At 57.7% G+C, this 17,181-nt stretch overlaps 2 protein-coding genes across 3 annotated transcripts in view; one reads left to right on the top strand and one right to left on the bottom strand.

The window, feature by feature from the left end:
- The window catches only part of LOC133343078 (serine/threonine-protein kinase PLK4-like), a 60,512-nt gene that overhangs the window by 24,140 nt on the left and 19,191 nt on the right, over positions 1–17,181 (bottom strand). For both annotated transcript variants that reach the window (XM_061552558.1, XM_061552557.1), the window contains exon 5: positions 16,547–16,652. In XM_061552558.1, the coding sequence (XP_061408542.1) occupies positions 16,547–16,652 (106 nt within the window). The remainder of the gene's footprint in view (positions 1–16,546; positions 16,653–17,181) is intronic.
- Positions 392–11,760, top strand: LOC133343082 (BTB/POZ domain-containing protein KCTD12-like). Its single transcript, XM_061552570.1, has 2 exons — positions 392–1,854; positions 4,788–11,760. Exons 1-2 carry the CDS (start codon positions 978–980, stop codon positions 5,336–5,338), a joined length of 1,428 nt encoding a protein of 475 aa, XP_061408554.1. The 5' UTR covers positions 392–977; the 3' UTR covers positions 5,339–11,760.

The following is a 17,181-nucleotide window of genomic DNA, read 5'->3' as shown; positions in this document are numbered from 1 at the left end:
CACACACACGCAGTACACGCACACGCAGTACACACACACGCAGTACACACACACAGTACACACACACACAGTACACGCAGTACACACACACGCAGTACACACACACGCAGTACACACACACAGTACACACACACACAGTACACGCAGTACACACACACGCAGTACACGCACACGCAGTACACACACAGTACACGCAGTACACACACACACACAACGCAGTCGAGCAGCAGCAGCTCTCGGCGTGCGCGAGAGGAGGAGGCGCCGTCGCCGCCGCCTCCGCCGCTCCTCCTCGTGTCGTCACGCGCCCCTCTCCCGTCTCCCTCTCTCGCCTCTCCCGTCTCCCTCTCCCGTCTCCCTCTCCCGTCTCTCTCTCTCCCGTCTCCCTCTCCCGTCTCTCTCTCGCCTCTCCCTCTCGCCTCTCCCTCTCCCGTCTCCCTCTCCCGTCTCCCTCTCTCGTCTCTCTCTCTCCCGTCTCTCTCGTCACGCGCCGCCGCCGCTCCCTGCCGCGCCTCCATCGCCGCGCATCGCCGCCGCCGCCCGCACGGACTCTGCCTCTCCCGCACCCCGCGGCGGCAGCGCCCCGCGTAGCCCCATCGCCCCGCAATCCAAGACCGCCCTGCTGCATTTGGGAGCGCCCAGGAATTCCCGGCATAATCGTCGCTCCGCGTCATTATCCTCATCATTCCGCATTTCGCCCGCGCACCCCCCGCAGCGCCCTGCAACCGCTACGTCTTCTTGCACCCCCCGGAGCGCCCTGCAAATCCCGGAGCGCCCTGCGTCGCCAGATCGCCCTGCGCTACCCCGTCTATCGCGTCCATGCAGACGTCACCCCGGCTGGCGGTGCGGGTCTCTCTGGGAGGCGTGCGCCCTGTACTCTCGAGCTGACGGAGTCCACCAGGAGGAACGAGGAGGAGGAGGAGGAACGAGGAGGAGGGGGAGACGGCCGCACCTTTGCAGGGAGCGGGGAGGCGGTGGCAATGGCGCTTCTGGATGGCCTAACCGGCTCCCAGCCGCAAACGAACGGCGGGGAGCCGCTCTACACCGAGGTGGTGGAGCTCAACGTGGGCGGACAGATCTACGTGACGCGGCGCAGCACCCTGACCAGCGTGGCCCACTCCGTGCTGTGGCGGAGCTTCTCAGCCGCGGGGGCCGCCACGGGAGCGGCCCCCGCGGGGCCGACAGCGGCGGCCGCGTCGGGGGCGACCGCGGATGTGGTGCGCGACGCGCGCGGCCGCTATTTCATCGACCGGGACGGGTTCCTCTTCCGATACGTGCTGGACTTCCTGCGTGACCAGCAGCTGGTGCTGCCCGACCACTTCCCCGAGCGGGCCCGCCTGCGCCGCGAGGCTGAGTTCTTCCAGCTGCCCGAGTTGGTGAAGGCCCTGACCCCTCGCCCGGCCAAGGCCAGCTCCCTGAACAGCGAAGGCAGCGAGGTGTCCGAGGCGCCCGGCCGTGAGAGCGCCAGCCCCGGCTACATCACCCTGGCCTGCAGGGGCCACTACAGCTTCCCGGGCAGGGAGGGTGGAGGAGGAGGAGGAGGCGGTGGTGGAGGTGGAGGTGTCGATGGGAGATTTCGCAGGGCGGCGCGCATCTCGGCGTGCGGCCGCAGCGCCCTGGTGCGCGCCGTGTTCGGGGACGCCCTCCTGGAGCGCAGCCGCGAGGTGGAGCGAGCCCCCCCCGGGAGGTACTCGTCGCGGCTCACGCTGGCGCACGCGTCGCCGGAGCAGGCCTTCGACGCCCTGGCAGAGGCCGGCTTCTCGCTCGTGGCGTCGCACGGCAGCGGTGTGAGCGGCCAGCCGAGCGGCCACAACGAGGACAAGGTGTGGAGCAGCTACACCGAGTTCGTGTTCTTCCGTGAGTAGCGGCGATCCACCCGCAGCCCACTCATCCAAAGCACTCTCACACACAGTGCGCTCACCCACAGTGTGCTCATCCACAGGACATTGCCAACATCGCGCTTATCCACATCGCGCTCACCCACAGCACTCGCATACAGCACACTTCCCTATCGCACTGATCTTGAGTAAACTCGTCCACAGCGCGGTCAGCCACATCCAAATCACCCGTAGCAAGCTCCCCCACAAAAACACAAAGATCTCCCCTACAGCCTTCAGCAGACTGTTGCGGCAAGTGCTGTTAGCGAGCACCTATGAAGGTCGCACGGCACACGTGGGGTGGGTGGCTAACACCACGCCCATCCGCCTTTGTCTCCCCAGTGCTGATGTTTACACACCGCGCAGAGTACTCGTTTAAGGCCGAGTCGACCTAGGGGATGCCCACAAAACGGTTCACATAATCATCACTCTTATTGGTCTTGAGCGGGAATCGACCTCGGGTCTCTGGGTTCATAGCGCAGCGCGCCTAACCGCTCCGCCACCGCTCCGTGCGTCGAGCGCTGACCACGGGGCTCGTGACCCCTACCCCGTGACCCTGCGGGTAGGGGCGGAGGGCACGAGGAGATACAAATTGAGAGGAGTGCTGGTGATGGTCGGCATGGTGATGGTGGTGATGGTAATGACGCCTGTATTGGTGGGAGTGGTGTTTATTGCGATGGTGGCGATTTTGATGACTGTGATCATGACGGTGGTGCTGGCAGTGATGGTGGTCATGGCTGTCATAGTGATGGATGTATGGTGGTGATGGCTGTGATGGTGATGGCGGTGATCATGATGCTTGGTTGTAATGGAAGTGATGGTAGTGATTACAGTCATGGCAGTTATTGTAAGAATTGCGGTGATGGGAGTGATGGTGGTGATGGTGGTGATGGTTGTGATAGTGGTGATGGTGGTGATGTCGGTGATGGTGGTGATGGTGGTGATGGCTGTGATGGTGGTGATGGTGGTGATGGCTGTGATGGTGGTGATGGTGGTGATGGCTGTAATGGCTGTGATGGTGGTGATGGTGGTGATGGCTGTGATGGTGGTGATGGTGGTGATGGCTGTGATGGTGGTGATGGCTGTGATGATGGTGGTGATGGTGGTGATGGCTGCGATGGTGGTGATGGTGGTGATGGTGGTGATGGCTGTGATGGTGGTGGTGGTGGTGATGGCTGTGATGGCTGTGATGGTGGTGATGGTGGTGGTGGCTGTGATGGTGGTGATGGTAGTGGTGATGGTGATGATGGTGGTGATGGTGGTGATGGTTGTGATGGCTGTGGTGGTGATGGTTGTGATGGCTGTGGTGGTGATGGTTGTGATGGCTGTGGTGGTGATGGTGGTGATGGCTGTGATGGTGTTGATGGTGGTGATGGTGGTGATGACTGTGATGGTGGTGATGGCTGTGATGGTGGTGATGGTGATGGCTGTGATGGTGGTGATGGTGGTGATGGCGGTGATGGTTGTGAAGGCTGTAATGATGGTGATGGTTGTGATGGTGGTGATGGTGATGGCTGTGATGGTGATGGTGGTGATGGCTGCGATGGTGATGGTTGTGAAGGCTGTAATGGTGGTGATGGTGGTGATGGTGATGGTTGTGAAGGGGAGCGGTCGCGAGGCGCTTATTCTGGCTACCGTTGCGGAGTGGTGGATAAGGGGGAGAAAGGGATGCGGTGGGGGGGGGCAAGGGTAGGGGCGGATACAGGGTGGGGTTGGTGGGGGGCGGGGGTTGGGGGCGTCGTGATTGGCAGGGGCTATGGGGGGCAAGCGGGGGATACGGAGTGGGGGGGGGGGGGCTCGTGATTGGCAGGGGCCGTGTGAGGAGGAACAGCGGCCGCCGCTGATAATGGTAATTGAGGTGGTGCACTTAAGGCAATGAATAGTCAGCAATTATCTCGCAGCGCCAGCGGCGGGGACGGGAGCCGCCAATCGCGCCCAGATGGGCCAGGGGACGCACGGAGATGTCCTGGGACGCGCGGGGCCCCCCACGGAGATTACTTGGGACCCCCGGGAGCAACCGCCCCCTCCCACGCAGTCATAGCCCACACAGTGACCTCCTCGGGTTCTTTGCAGGGTTGTCAGAATCCATTTACAGCTCCGAAAATCAGTTACATTTTAGTCACGCACTGATTGGGACGCACGAACGTACAAACGGCACCGCGTGTTACATCATTTGCCCTCGTTTCTCAGTTACAAGGTAAAGGCGCAGCCCGCAATTGCTCGCCCACATCACTACCAGCTGCCATGGATAAAGTGGGCGTACCCACACTTTATGGCCTACCCACACTTTATGTTTGTATGTTGAACTTCTTTCGCACCGTACGTAGCCAACCATGGTAATCGGAAGTGCGAGGGAAGGACAGCAAACTAAACACAACATGCGACTTGTTGATCGACTGTTTTATTGTGCTGGGTGGACAGAAGTGGGGGATATTTAAGAAACTCGTCCCACTACTTCCCCTGCCGTGCCAACCGGTGGAATTGAAGTGGCACCGTCTGGCTGGAGAGCCCCGTGCGCTGCTGACCACTCCACCACCACCGTGGCTGCTGCACCTGCCTCCGTCCCGCAGTTACAGAGACGAGCACACTCAGTGTGTCAGAAGGAATGTATATACGGTATATGCGGCAACTCTTGAACGAGCCCTCATTGTAGCCACCCCAGTTTGTTGTGGGCACCGCTTTCCCATGGCAGAGCCCCGGGCCGCCACAACTCCCTCCCGGCGACAGCCACAACTCTCCCGCCCGGCACGGTGCAGACGTTAACGACAGCCTCCATTACGAACACTCACACCGCACGAATCACTCCAACTCGCAGGCGGTACGCCCACAGCCACTACGAGGTGCGAGCTCCAGCGTCCCTGTCCCGTGTCTATATCCCCGTGTCGCCATCCTCGCATCCCCCCCACTCTCTAGGTGGTTCGTCCTCGGCACCGGCCGCGAGGCCGCGGGATGCTCCGCTCGCCCCGCGGCGCCGCGTGGAGGTGGAGCGCGACGCGGACGGCGCTGAGGAGAAGGACTCGGACAGCGGCTCCACCGAGGAGGGCTCCACCTCCAGCTGCGACAGCCAGTCTGAGGGCCACGCGTCCCCGCTGCCCGCGCCGCCCCACACGGCCAACCCGAGCCGCCCGGAGACCCTCACCCTGCAGCGGCCCGCGCGACGGGAGGGCGGCCGGGAGGGCAAGGGCCTGGGCGGAGGGGCCGGAGGACCCGGCTGCGGCGGTGCCGGCGGAGGAGGAGGAGGAGGAGGGGGAGGCAAGAAACGTCGGAACAGCGACCGCCCCGAGACCCTGACGGACGCGCTGGGCGTCGACGGCTCCGCCGGGATCGGGGCCAACGAGATGGATGCGCTGGCCGAGCAGCTGCACAAGTGCGTGGCTGACGTGCGTAGGCTGCGCATCCCCAAGCGCTTCTCCGTGAAGACGCGCGCCTGGCAGGCTGATCTTCTGCACAAACACGGGGTGTGACGGCGGTGGCAACCCCCACTAGCCTGCCAATCCTCATCCTGGACCCCCCCTTCAACACTCCCTCCTCCTCTCCAGCGTCCCCCCAGACGTCCCCCCCGTCACCACCACCACTACCACCACGGTGAATAGTCTTGTCTGGTCTCACCCACCCCCTATAACACCCTCCCGGTAAGAGATCCGTTCCGAGTCGAGGTCGGAAAAGAGGGAATGGTGCCACCCCTCACTGTGTTGCACCGTCATCTCTTTGTCACTCACCTCCTCATCCTCATCCACGGCATCTTAAGCACAAGGGCAACTCTGCCCCTCACCACCACCAACGCCTCTGTCTCACCACGACTGGAACAATAATTCAGGTGGACTCAGGCAGGCTCCACGCGTGCAGTTCATGGGATGTGTGCACCTTGTGCAGCCACCCAGACCCTCAGCGCACGGGGACACGTGGCTCTAAAACGCGTGGAGCTGGAACAAGAGTGGAGCCGGGCTGCAAACCCCAGGGGGAGAGGAGACCACGGAGGCGCCATCTGATTCACCTGCCGGGTGCCCCCGCTTCCCTGCCATGCGCGATATGCCCCCCCCCCACCTCCCGACCCCCGATGAGCAACACAGCCCACTCCAGCTGGAGGGTTAGCACTGCACAAAGAACCCTGAGGACACGGCTCCTCCGCGTGAATTAAGCACACGAATAGCAGCACAATAGCTCGGGATGCCACCTTCTCCATTCAGCAAGCCCAGACCACATCTGTGAGTCAGCCAAGGCCTTCCAGAACTGCGTAGTATCCTGAAATAAAGTTTAACCACCGGATTTCGGTACACATCAATTCCTGCCACTCGATCACAGGCGCCAGTTCCTGGACAGGTGGCAACTCTAAGCACAACCCAGCCGCTAGGCAGGGCATGATGACGACCTCGTAATGACGCCCTCTTTACTCTCGCCACGTGTACTCTGCGTGACATCGTGTCTCCCACACTTAGCATTCCCTCTGCTTACAGTGTGGACAATCACGATCCTCTCTACCTGCCCACCCTGCAGGAAACCTCTTGCAAACACCTTGGGATTCCCCTCTCCCTGAAAGGTGGACAATCCTGGCCGTCTTTACCTGCAGGGTGAACATCCCTGGTCCACTACTGAGCCATCATAAGACCTGGGTTTGCGCACACGCCCCAGCCAGTGCTGCAGGGTTCGTGAGCGTGTTTCCCCCTCGCATTTGTGGGGTTTCTCCGGGCACTCTGGCTTCTCACACACATGAAATGATGTCCTCACGGACCAGGGGATCACACATCTCGAAGCCAGGAAAGCCCGGCAAGTAGTGGGAGTGGGGGGGGCTTCAATGGGACTCAGTGAGACCGTCCCAGATTCAGGGCATTCCTGCTGCTGCTGCTGCTGCTGTTGTTACCAGACTGGGGTGGCACAGTGGGCAGTATCTGCCAGCCCATAACAGCTTGGTCTGTTTCCGTAACCTGCAAGCAGCGAGCCTTCCACACTTCACGTGATGGCGTCAAAGTTCACCTCGCCCCTCACAAGCACTGTGGTGACGTCACAAGCACTGTGGTGACGTCGCCACCACTTAATGGCGAGTGTCGGCTGTTAAGACTGGGTTCGCACAGCGTGGCTTAACTCATGACGCGGAGTAACGTGAGCATATTGAGCTTCAAGTACAGTATTGGACTTATATGGAAGCCCATAGATTTACATGGAGATCCACGGACTCGCATAGAGACCCACAGACTCAACATAGAGAACTATATAGACTTATATGGAGACCAATATATGACTTTAGGCCCAGTGACGTGGCTGTGGAGGGTGCAGTCGTGCAAATGCATCAGGGCCCACAAGCCGGGGGTGGGGGAGTATTGAACAGCCCAATCCCGACCATTTCACCCGCCCCCCCCCCAACATTCTGCATACCCGTCACACTGAGTTTGAGAACGCATCCAGCAGAGTTCACTCGGCAGTTGTGGTCGTACTTGTTTACCCAGGAGAGCCTCGCTAAGTCTCATGACTCTTTTTCAAGGGTGTCTTGCCATGTTTTCGCAGTAGGGGGAGATGGTCGCTGCTGTGTGTGATCCCGACTGAGTAGGGGATCCCGTGTGAACCCAGCACTGGACTCGCCACTGCGAGGGCTTAAGTGACGCACAGTGTCCCGCACATACTCGCACCACACACGTCACAAACAGCCCACTTCACACAACGTGCCTCACTCACACCTCAATCACAACTCGCTCAAACCACCACACATCTCGCATCTCACTCATCACCACACAGATAAAACCACTAAACATCTCACCCAGACCACCACACACCTCACTCACAATTCACACCCGACGTTCTGGCCTCACTGCTCCCAGTCACCTCCCCAAACTCTGCGTGTGACAAGAGAAAGGGGAACGTGGGTGAATAGAGCCAGACTCCTCACGTATTCCTCACCACCCTCTTTACAGCACACCACTCCTTACCACTTCTCCTCACTCACTCCAACAAGAACAGCTGCCATTCGACACTGAGTGGTGGTGATGTCATTATATCGCTTGTGCCAAGCTAGGTGCACTTTGAGGCCACGTGAAGTGTTGAAGACTCGCTGACAGGAAGTCACGGGACAATTCCAGGTGCCATGGATTGACTGACTTAGGCGACTAACAGATGCACCATCTGTGCTCCCTACTGAACCACCTCGCTGCGTTTTAGCCACCTGGCATTCCACTGTTTAAGAACGTCGCTCCTCTGCCCACCGCTGTTGTTGGAAGGCAACTGCCTCCAACTACCCAGTCGTGTCGTTCACGAGCCTCCTCCATTGAGGCTTTGGCACATCCGATCAGCTCCAAATCCTCCTATCCCGCATCAGGCTACTTCTTCTCTATCCCATCCCGTGCCCGTTTAGCCCCCTCTATCCGGCCAAACAGAAACTGCTTGGGCATGCAGTAGCTGGGCATGTGGGCTATATGACCCAACCAAGGCAGCCTCACATGCCATAAAAGCTCAACGATTGAACTTTGTCTAGATCTCTCAAGAATCCGTGAGGTCCTCACACAATCCTGTCTGGTTAAACCCAGCATGGATCATAGGCACGCCAGCCTGAATGCTTCATGCTGGTGTAGATGTTTCTTCAGAGGGGGTCAAGGTTTTGTAAGCATAGAAAAGAATACCTTAAGCTTCGTATGGAGCGACAGGTCTGGAAGCTTCCACACAACGTTACAGAGCCGATGAAAATAGCATTATGTTCGACAGATTTGGAGTGAGACCTTTGCTACCAATACAAAACTCGTCATAAGCACACTGCCCAGGCATGGGGACTCATTCACTCTCTCTACAACTGCGCCATCGTTCATGGGGAGTTGAAAGGGTGGAGTGTTTGATGACACAAAATACCGAGGCAGGTGCTTTGTTATTATGAGCCTGATGGTAAGGCCCCACCTCTTTTTGTCACGTTACAGGTTCAGCAGTAGTTCTGCAACGACATTGGGGCTTCGCAAGGCTTTGCTCAGAGTGCCTGGCAAGGCAATATTGAATAATCCTTGACAAGACCTTTCTACACACACTGAGGGAGATGTCCCAGTAGTTGTTACAATCAATGCGGGGACGAGCAGGTCATCCTTCAATCTCGCAGAACCCGTCATATGGTCCAGACAGTTATAACAATATCGTATAGGGCAGCCTGCACACAATTTCCACCCTCCCTCAACAGTTCGCTTGGGAGATCATTTTTGGGTCTTTTCCTGGTCTCAGACTCTGCATCACTCTTTGTACTTCCTCAACAGATGGCACGTCAGGCAGCCACTCACAGGGAGTGGCTACTTCCACTTTATGAGGTAAGGCAGCCCCAGCAGGGTCATCCTCACCTTGCCCGATCATAATGTCGGGTTGAATGATTTTTCCTCCCCAAAAACCTCAGAAATGCTCAGCAAATCTGCAAACTGGGGGTCGGAGATCGTATCACCATTCTATCCCTTAAGGATGATAATAATAGGTGTGGTGCTGCAAGTTACTTTATTGATGGATTTAAAAAAGTGAATTCTGATCACGAGCTACTGAGGCATTTTCAATTTCCTCAGCAACCTGCAACCATCACTTGTAGTGATGCACAGCTCCAAGTGAAGGTTGTGCTAAGCCACATCATTTTCTGACATGGGTTACAGATGGGGGGAGTGGGCCTATCACTATCAACTAGCCAGAACACCTCCTCTGTCAGCCAGGTACCCAGTGCAGCCATATCAGCTGCATGAGCCACAGTCCTGAACATCACCCATTTCACCTTGGCAACAGGATGGGGGTCAACCTGAGCTGCAAGTAATTATACAATTCTTATAGCTTTCATCAGCAGTGAGTCAAGACCAGGCGATTGTGGGTTTAAATGGGGCACTAGGTGGACGCCCACCACCACAGTAGATGAATGACAGGCGCATCTTACACATGCCAAGCCGATAGTCAATGGGCAGATCAGCTCAACGGTAGGTCCAGGTGTCGTCAAGGACATGGGCCCACATCCGCTGTTCCATCACTACATAGTCCAGCAGATGTTCTTCTTTGGATCTGGAGTGAGTCTATAATGTGTGGAAATACCGATTCTGGAACAGTATGTTGGTGATTACAAGTCCATGGGCTGCACAAAAGTCGAACAGCATCTTACTGTTGTTATTGAACTGATCTGGTCAATGCCTTCCAATCACTCCAGCTCAGGTGCCTGCCTCATAACACATTTGGGCATTAAAGTCACCAAACAGAATGCCTCTATGCCGAGGGGCCACGAAAGCCAGCACCTGGGACAGGAGGTCAGAAGGCAAATGACTCAGTAGCGTTGCTTGTATGCCTGTACTCATCTCCAGTGGGAGTGGAAGCCACCTACCAGCATTCCTCACTTCCCGTCTAAGGGGAGGCTAGCTCACAGTAGCCTGGGACTCCGCTTTCTACACCTCACTGCTACACTTCCACACCCACTTCATTATTTTGTTCAAAAGAAAAGCTACCCCCCCCCCTGTTTGCCAGTTTCCTGCTCCGAGTGGAGGACTGTCTATCCCACATCGTGACTGGAGCCAGATCCAACCCACTGGACTATCTGTTTCAGTGATCCAGGCGGTTCCAATCCAGCTCCTGATAGAGTGGCAGCCTCTCCGTGGGGAGCGTTCGAACATTCCAAGTGGCCACCCGCAGTGGCTAACGGTCACCACTCCTCAACAATCCTCACTCAACACTCTTTCACCACTTCTCACCCACTCCGGCGTCCTAATGCACGCGAGTGTGTACGTGTGTGTACACACCTGTGAGTACGTGTGCACATGTGCACGTGTTTGGGGAGCGGTGGCACAGTGCTATGAACACGGCATCCAAAGTTCGATTTTCACACACGCCCAAAATTAGTGGCAGCGAATATGTGAACCAGTCTTAACCTCCCCTAGGTCAACTCAGCCTTAAATGAGTACCCGGAGTGACGTGTATACATTACCAATGGGGCGACAAAGGCGGCCATGCGTGGCCCTGGTCACCCACTGCCTCGCGTGCCGTGCCGGCTATTTTTAGGTGCTCGCTAACAGCACTTGCCCCAGCCGCCTGTTATAGATTATAGGGGGACCTTTGTCTTTTTTGTGGGCGTGTACACGTGTGTGTGTGTGTGTGTACACGTGTGTGTGTTGATCACCGTCCACGGATCCCTTGTGAATGAGTGAAGCACTTTAACGCGCATTCCACGCGGCCTGGACCTGGCCCCCGACTCTTGAGTTTGGGACAAATAAAGTGGCTCGTGTCTGTGAGGCGCGGTCTGGGCTCGCGGTCATGGTGAGGGTGTGAGTTCGATTTTTGTAAAAACAGCTGCTGGGCACAACGGCCAAAAACGTCAAGAGGCCAGCAACAAGCAGCACTATCAAAACTGTGATTGGCAAGAGTGTAACGCGTTTACCTTGAATTGAGCAGGGTTATCTGTGAGAGCTTGGGGGAAGAGACGATGGGAGAGTGAATTCCGGAGTGGAGCGGTAGTAGGAAGGAACAAGCACAAAGAGTCGTGAGGTGCCCCTGCAGTGTGGCGGGGGGCGAGTGTTGTGACCTGGAGTGTGGTGTTGGTTGAACGCAGCGCGATGGATGAGAGGACACGGCGTCTGGTTGACCGAGTCCCCAACATGGCTGGAGGAATCAACGCGTGTAGTTCACCGCGACAGTAATCGTGGTAGTAGCAGTCGAGACAGATTGACAAGGAGGCGACCGACTGCCAGTGAGCAGGCGAGTGGCCGGAGTGATGGATCATCAACTTCATCATTGGTGCCAGTTGTGATCGTCGTGTGCCTGCTGGCGTCTGGGTGCGAGTGTGCAGATCGTGATGGTGTTCTCTCGACGGATATACGAGCCCCGCTTTGTATCCACCGCTCATCATGTGTACCACGTGGTGTAATATCCGAGTTTTTACTAAAGGCCACACACCCCAGACCGTGTTGGTTCGTGTTCATTTGTGGCCACGTTTTTGGTGAACTCGCATCAACTCTCACCGGCAGATCGCCGGGGAGGTGGATTTCCGCTCTTTGCTAAGAGGTGAACATGACTCAAAGCATTTCCCAATTCCACATTGCCATGGCGAGGTGCACGATTAATGCGATTAGGACTGATAATTAAATGTAATGTAAAACTACTGTAGCTACTGGTCTCAGATGAATGATCTAGAACTCACCGATTCAGAGACTCTATTAAGGAGGACGAGTTTGTAAGGAGGCACAGGTTCGTGACAAAGCCAGTCCCATGAGTTTTGGATAAAATAACTGCGTTTATTCGTCATGTTTAAAAGACCACTTCATTACACATCCCCCGCAACGAAAGACAACTCGCGCAACGCTGAGAAGTCGCTATCCAAACACAAGGTGCGCAGCGGCAGCGCTGCGCACTTCACAGCCGCCTCCACACATCACCGGGATTCCTGTGTGCACGCGTGTGTGTACATATCTGTGTGTGTGCACGCGTGTGTGTACATATCTGTGTGTGTGCACGCGTGTGTGTACATATCTGTGTGTGTGCACGCGTGTGTGTACATATCTGTGTGTGTGCACGCGTGTGTGTACATATCTGTGTGTGTGCACGCGTGTGTGTACATATCTGTGTGTGTGCACGCGTGTGTGTACATATCTGTGTGTGTGCACGCGTGTGTGTACATATCTGTGTGTGTGCACGCGTGTGTGTACATATCTGTGTGTGTGCACGCGTGTGTGTACATATCTGTGTGTGTGTACGCGTGTGTGTACATATCTGTGTGTGTGCACGCGTGTGTGTACATATCTGTATGTGTGCGCGCACGTCTTTGTCTGCCCCATTCTGATGTTTACACAACCCCTGGTACTCCTTTGAGGCCGAGTAGGATTTGTTCAGATAATTGTCACCGATGTTGGCTGTGAGTGGGATTAAAACTCCGGTGGCCGTGTAAGTAGCGCAGTATGCTAACCACTTGTGTGGGTGGTGTGTGTATATGTGTGTACCTGTGTGTGTGCTCATGTATGTGATGGGAACAATGGTGTAGTGGTTACCGCACTCCGCTACGAACTCAGCCACCCGAGTACAACTCCTGCTCACTGTCGATGACAGCGAATATCTGAACAGGGCCTGGGCCTCCCCTAGGTCGACTCATCCTTAAACGAGTACCTGGTGCACGGTGTGGAAACATCAGCACTGGGGAGACAAAGGCGGCCAGGAGTGGCGCTGATCACACCAGCCCCCCGAGGTGATGTCCAGAGGTGGACATCACGAATGGTGGCGACGCTGAAATGATGACGACGATCAAACGGATATAGACGAGACTGCGGTAGCTTGGTGTGAACCTCCCCCGGGGCTCCTGCGGCATGGAGGCTGATGACAAGTCCGTGTCCCTGCTGATTTGATAAGCGCATCTCGCACACGGAACTGTGTGGCTGCAGCGTCCACTGAAATATCCTGCAAGCTCCACGTGGGTCCATGCAGCAGCACCACCTGGTTCCACCTAGCACCACGCGGCTCCACCTGGCTCCACCTGGCACCACGTGGCTCCACGCGGCACCACACGGCTGCACCTGGCACCACGTCACACCACGCGGCTCCACCTGGCACCACGTGGCATCACGTGGCTCCACGCGGCACGACACGGCTGCACCTGGCACCACGTCACACCACGCGGCTCCACCTGGCACCACGTGGCATCACGTGGCTCCACGCGGCACGACACGGCTGCACCTGGCACCACGTCACACCACGCGGCTCCACCTGGCTCCACCTGGTAACACGTGGCTCCACGTGCCCCGCACAGTGGTGTCAAGGTGCAGGGCAGCCGTAGCGCTCCTCCAGCAAGCCGTCCATGATGCGTACACTCTGCACACGTGCACAGCGACGAGAGCACCTTAAGAGGGGCGGCACTGTGCTCAAAAGGGTGAGTTAGCTAGTGCAGTGCCCAGCCACCTTTGTCTCCCAGTGCTGGTGTTTATTACACACCACACCAAGAACCCAGGACCGGTTCAGATATCGTGACCGGTGTTGGAATCGAACTCGGGTCGCCAGGTTCATAGCGCAGTGTGCCAACCTCTGCGCCACTGCTTTCAAGGCTATCGCACGGCCAGGCACATGCACAACAACCGGCATTCGCCATGAGAAGTGATGGCGGACATCACCGTAGTGCTTGTGCCAGGCTAGGTACGCTTTGAGGCCATCACGTTAAGTGTGAAAGGCTCGCTAGAGGCAGGTCACAGGTCAGACCCAGGTGCTGTGGGTCACCTGTGATGACGCACAGAGGCACACACCGACTCGCACGCTCGCACACGGAATACGGCACAATGCGTTGCAGATCTCTGCCTCGACGCAGCCGACACGACGCCCAGGACAAGGCCGCGCCAGGCGCAGTTCACGCATCGCACCCCGACGAGCGAGCCGTGTCGCGACCCATGGCGCCGTACACGCCGACCCGTTACTTCTGGGACGCGGTTGCTTTTCTGTGGGCGCCCGCTCGTCTGCTCGCTCTCTCTTTCTCACGGGGTGGGCCCGACGGCTTGGCCATTGCTTCCACTCCCAAGCCCACGGTGGCCGCCGCACACGCGCAGCGGCACCGCCCACACGGGAAACGCAACCCTCGAGGGGGTCTCAAGGGACCCCCTTTCCCCCAGCCAGTGGCGCCCCCTCCCGTGGGACAGAGGCCTCTTATGGTGACAGAAAAACTGCAACTACAAGCGCGATGCCAATTTGTGATCGACGGTAAATTGGCGCCGAAGGTCTCTCCGTGTCCGTCCAGCACTCGCCAGCCCAATTAGTGCCGTTCTCCTGCACGCTCAGCCGCAGCCTCAGCCACCTGTATGCTCGCCCACAGCCTCATGAAGCCGAGTGGAAATAATTTGTGGTCACTTCTGAGCCACAGGTTTCCCCGCCGTGCCATTGCGCGACCGTGATCGGCTACCGCTGCCGGGCACGTGTGTCAATGTGGGCGGTAACAATTGTGGTGGCGGTGGCAGCGACTGTGATGATGGTGGTGATAGTGACGGTGGCAGTAGCGACGGTGGTGGTGGCAGTGGTGGTGGTATTGGGTCCACAGGGAACGAAGCAAACACCACCACGACGAGCGGACCCCGTATTGGTAGCGGAGACCCGGGGGAGTCGAGGGAAGAGTCGCTTCAATTGGTGCTCACGGAAATTCGCGTAGAGAATTCACAGAGGGCGTGGGTATGCGCACATGCGTACATGAGTGTAGGTGCTGTACACATGCTTGTGAGTGTGCGCGTGCAGACAAAGCAAAAACAATGGCTACATCGCTCTTCACAGGCCACACGAGACGAGCTCACACCACGCTCGGCTCGACCGTCGGCTGCCTCCCTGCAACCACGTGGCCTCGGTCAAGCGCGCTAATGGCGAGCATCTGTCAGCTGTTTAAACGCCCCCCACCCCCGAGCCCGACCCCCACGCCCACCCACCTGCCGCCATTTCAAGTGGCGCCCCCACGCAGCGCGCTGATGAAGCCGTGCGGCCCCCGTGGGGCAGAACAATACACGAGCAGGCGACGCGCCTCCTCCGCCTCCTCCTCCTTCCCACAGCCGCCCCTCCACAAGAACAATACTCTACCCCATCGCATCAGCCACACGGCCTTCCTTCTGGGAGTGCCTCTTGTCAGCAGCATTGGTTGAACACAAGCAAAAGGTTCAATCATCAGCATATCATCAGCAGCGAGGGTTGCTGGAACCATTGCTGGTGAACGGCAAGATGTTTATGGGAATCTGCTAGACGTGGGTCCTAGTTCGATGCACAACTCTGTAATTCGCTACTCGTGCTGGATCGCGAGAAGCACCACGGCCGTACGTGTCAACGCACCAGCGCGCGGCTCCGCCGTACATGGCCACGGTGGGGGCAGGCCGGGGGTGGGGCACATCGGTGCTGCCCCCCCACTCTGCTTGTGCCATGGCCGGGTAACGGCGCTCGCTCGTCCATTAACGCCCCCTCCCCTCACCCTCCAACACTCATTGTTTCACACTGGGGGCCAGGGCAGGGCTCTGGGGAGGCCGCACACCGGCGCCTGCGTCTCTTGATGCTGCCCTGGCTCCGGCTTGCCGCGCCGCCACTCACTCGTTGCGTGTGTCCGTGCATGTTTGCGTGTCCGTGTGTGCATATGTCGATGTGTCTGCATGTGCGCGTGTGCATATGGCCATGCGTGTGTGTCCTTGTGTGTGTCCGTGCGTTTATGCGTGTGTCTGTCTGTGTGCACGTGTGTATGTGTATCTATCCACGTGTGTGTGCATGCCCATGCCACCAATTTGAACGGCCTGCCGGCGGCTTTCATAGGCGCTCGCTAACGAGATTTGTCCCAAGAGCCTGTCTGGGTTACACGAGGGACCTTTGTCTTTGTCCTTCCACAGCCGACCCCATTCATCTAGAAACAATGGGCAGTGTCGCTGGAGCGCACGTTCCACGTTAGCGTCCCACCCCCGCCTCCCCGCCTCCCCCTCTCTGCAGCGAGGATGACAGCGAAGGCGATTTAACGCGGTAGAGCCGAACGGAGCACCATGCATAAGCGGTGATAACCGCGAGTCAGTGTGCGGTGCTGCCACCACTACGACCGCCACCAACAACAACCGCTATTCACCTCTACATGGTGGGGACGTCACCATGGTGCTTGTGCTAGTGTCGAGGGATGCCAGCAGGTCGCGGCCACCACCGCCATCACCATCACCACCGCCACCACCACTACCATCAAATCTTTAGAACGTCCACACAGACTCACACTCACACACGCGCTCACTGACCCGCTTGGCGCCCTGGCTCAGGAATGTGTGAGCGAACATCTCCACAAGTCGCCCCAGTGAGCCCAGGCCGGTCACCGCCACCGTGCCGTGCTGTACAAACTCTGTCCTGCACACACAAACAAGAAAAAGGGTGTCCCCTCTGTAGCCACCGCACAGTGTTGAGGAAGTGATGCGAGCGAGCACATGAAAGTGGCGTGGTCAACACCATGCCCGACACCTTCGTCTCAGCAGTGGTGATGTGCATACACCCCAAGCAGCCAAGCACTCATTTGAGGCTGAGTCGACACAGGGGAGGCCCATTCGGTTCAGATATTCGTCATGGATGTTGGCCACAAGCGAGAATTTAACTTGGGTTGTCTGCGTTCGTAGTGCAGTGCGCTAACCAGTTCGCCACATGCGCACACACCCTTAAGAGTTGTGCAGATAAAATAATCACTCAAGGTAAGTCGAGAGAAGGGGCGTGAGGCGAGGGAGCCTCGCTCTTCCAGCCGCCTCCGATAATGACGACGACGATGATGACGCAGCCTTTGCCGGGGCAGCTGTTCCCGGTCCAGGCCCCGTGGGGGAAGCCTGCACTTGCTGAACACGGCTCTAACAATCTGCGCTTTACGACGTCCTAACGAGCCACGCAGACT

This window comes from Lethenteron reissneri, chromosome 16 (genome assembly GCF_015708825.2).
Source record: "Lethenteron reissneri isolate LAM-NWPU_2019-01 chromosome 16, ASM1570882v1, whole genome shotgun sequence".
In the NCBI taxonomy this organism is placed as follows: domain Eukaryota; kingdom Metazoa; phylum Chordata; class Hyperoartia; order Petromyzontiformes; family Petromyzontidae; genus Lethenteron; species Lethenteron reissneri.
This window is presented reverse-complemented; position numbering and strand designations above follow the sequence as displayed.

Excerpts from the sequence above, each read along its gene's own strand:
- LOC133343082 (XM_061552570.1), top strand. The coding sequence starts at position 978 with ATGGCGCTTCTGGATGGCCTAACCGGCTCCCAGCCGCAAACGAACGGC. Across the intron at positions 1,855-4,787 it reads CACCGAGTTCGTGTTCTTCC|GTGGTTCGTCCTCGGCACCG; the intron begins GTGAGTAGCGGC and ends CCCACTCTCTAG.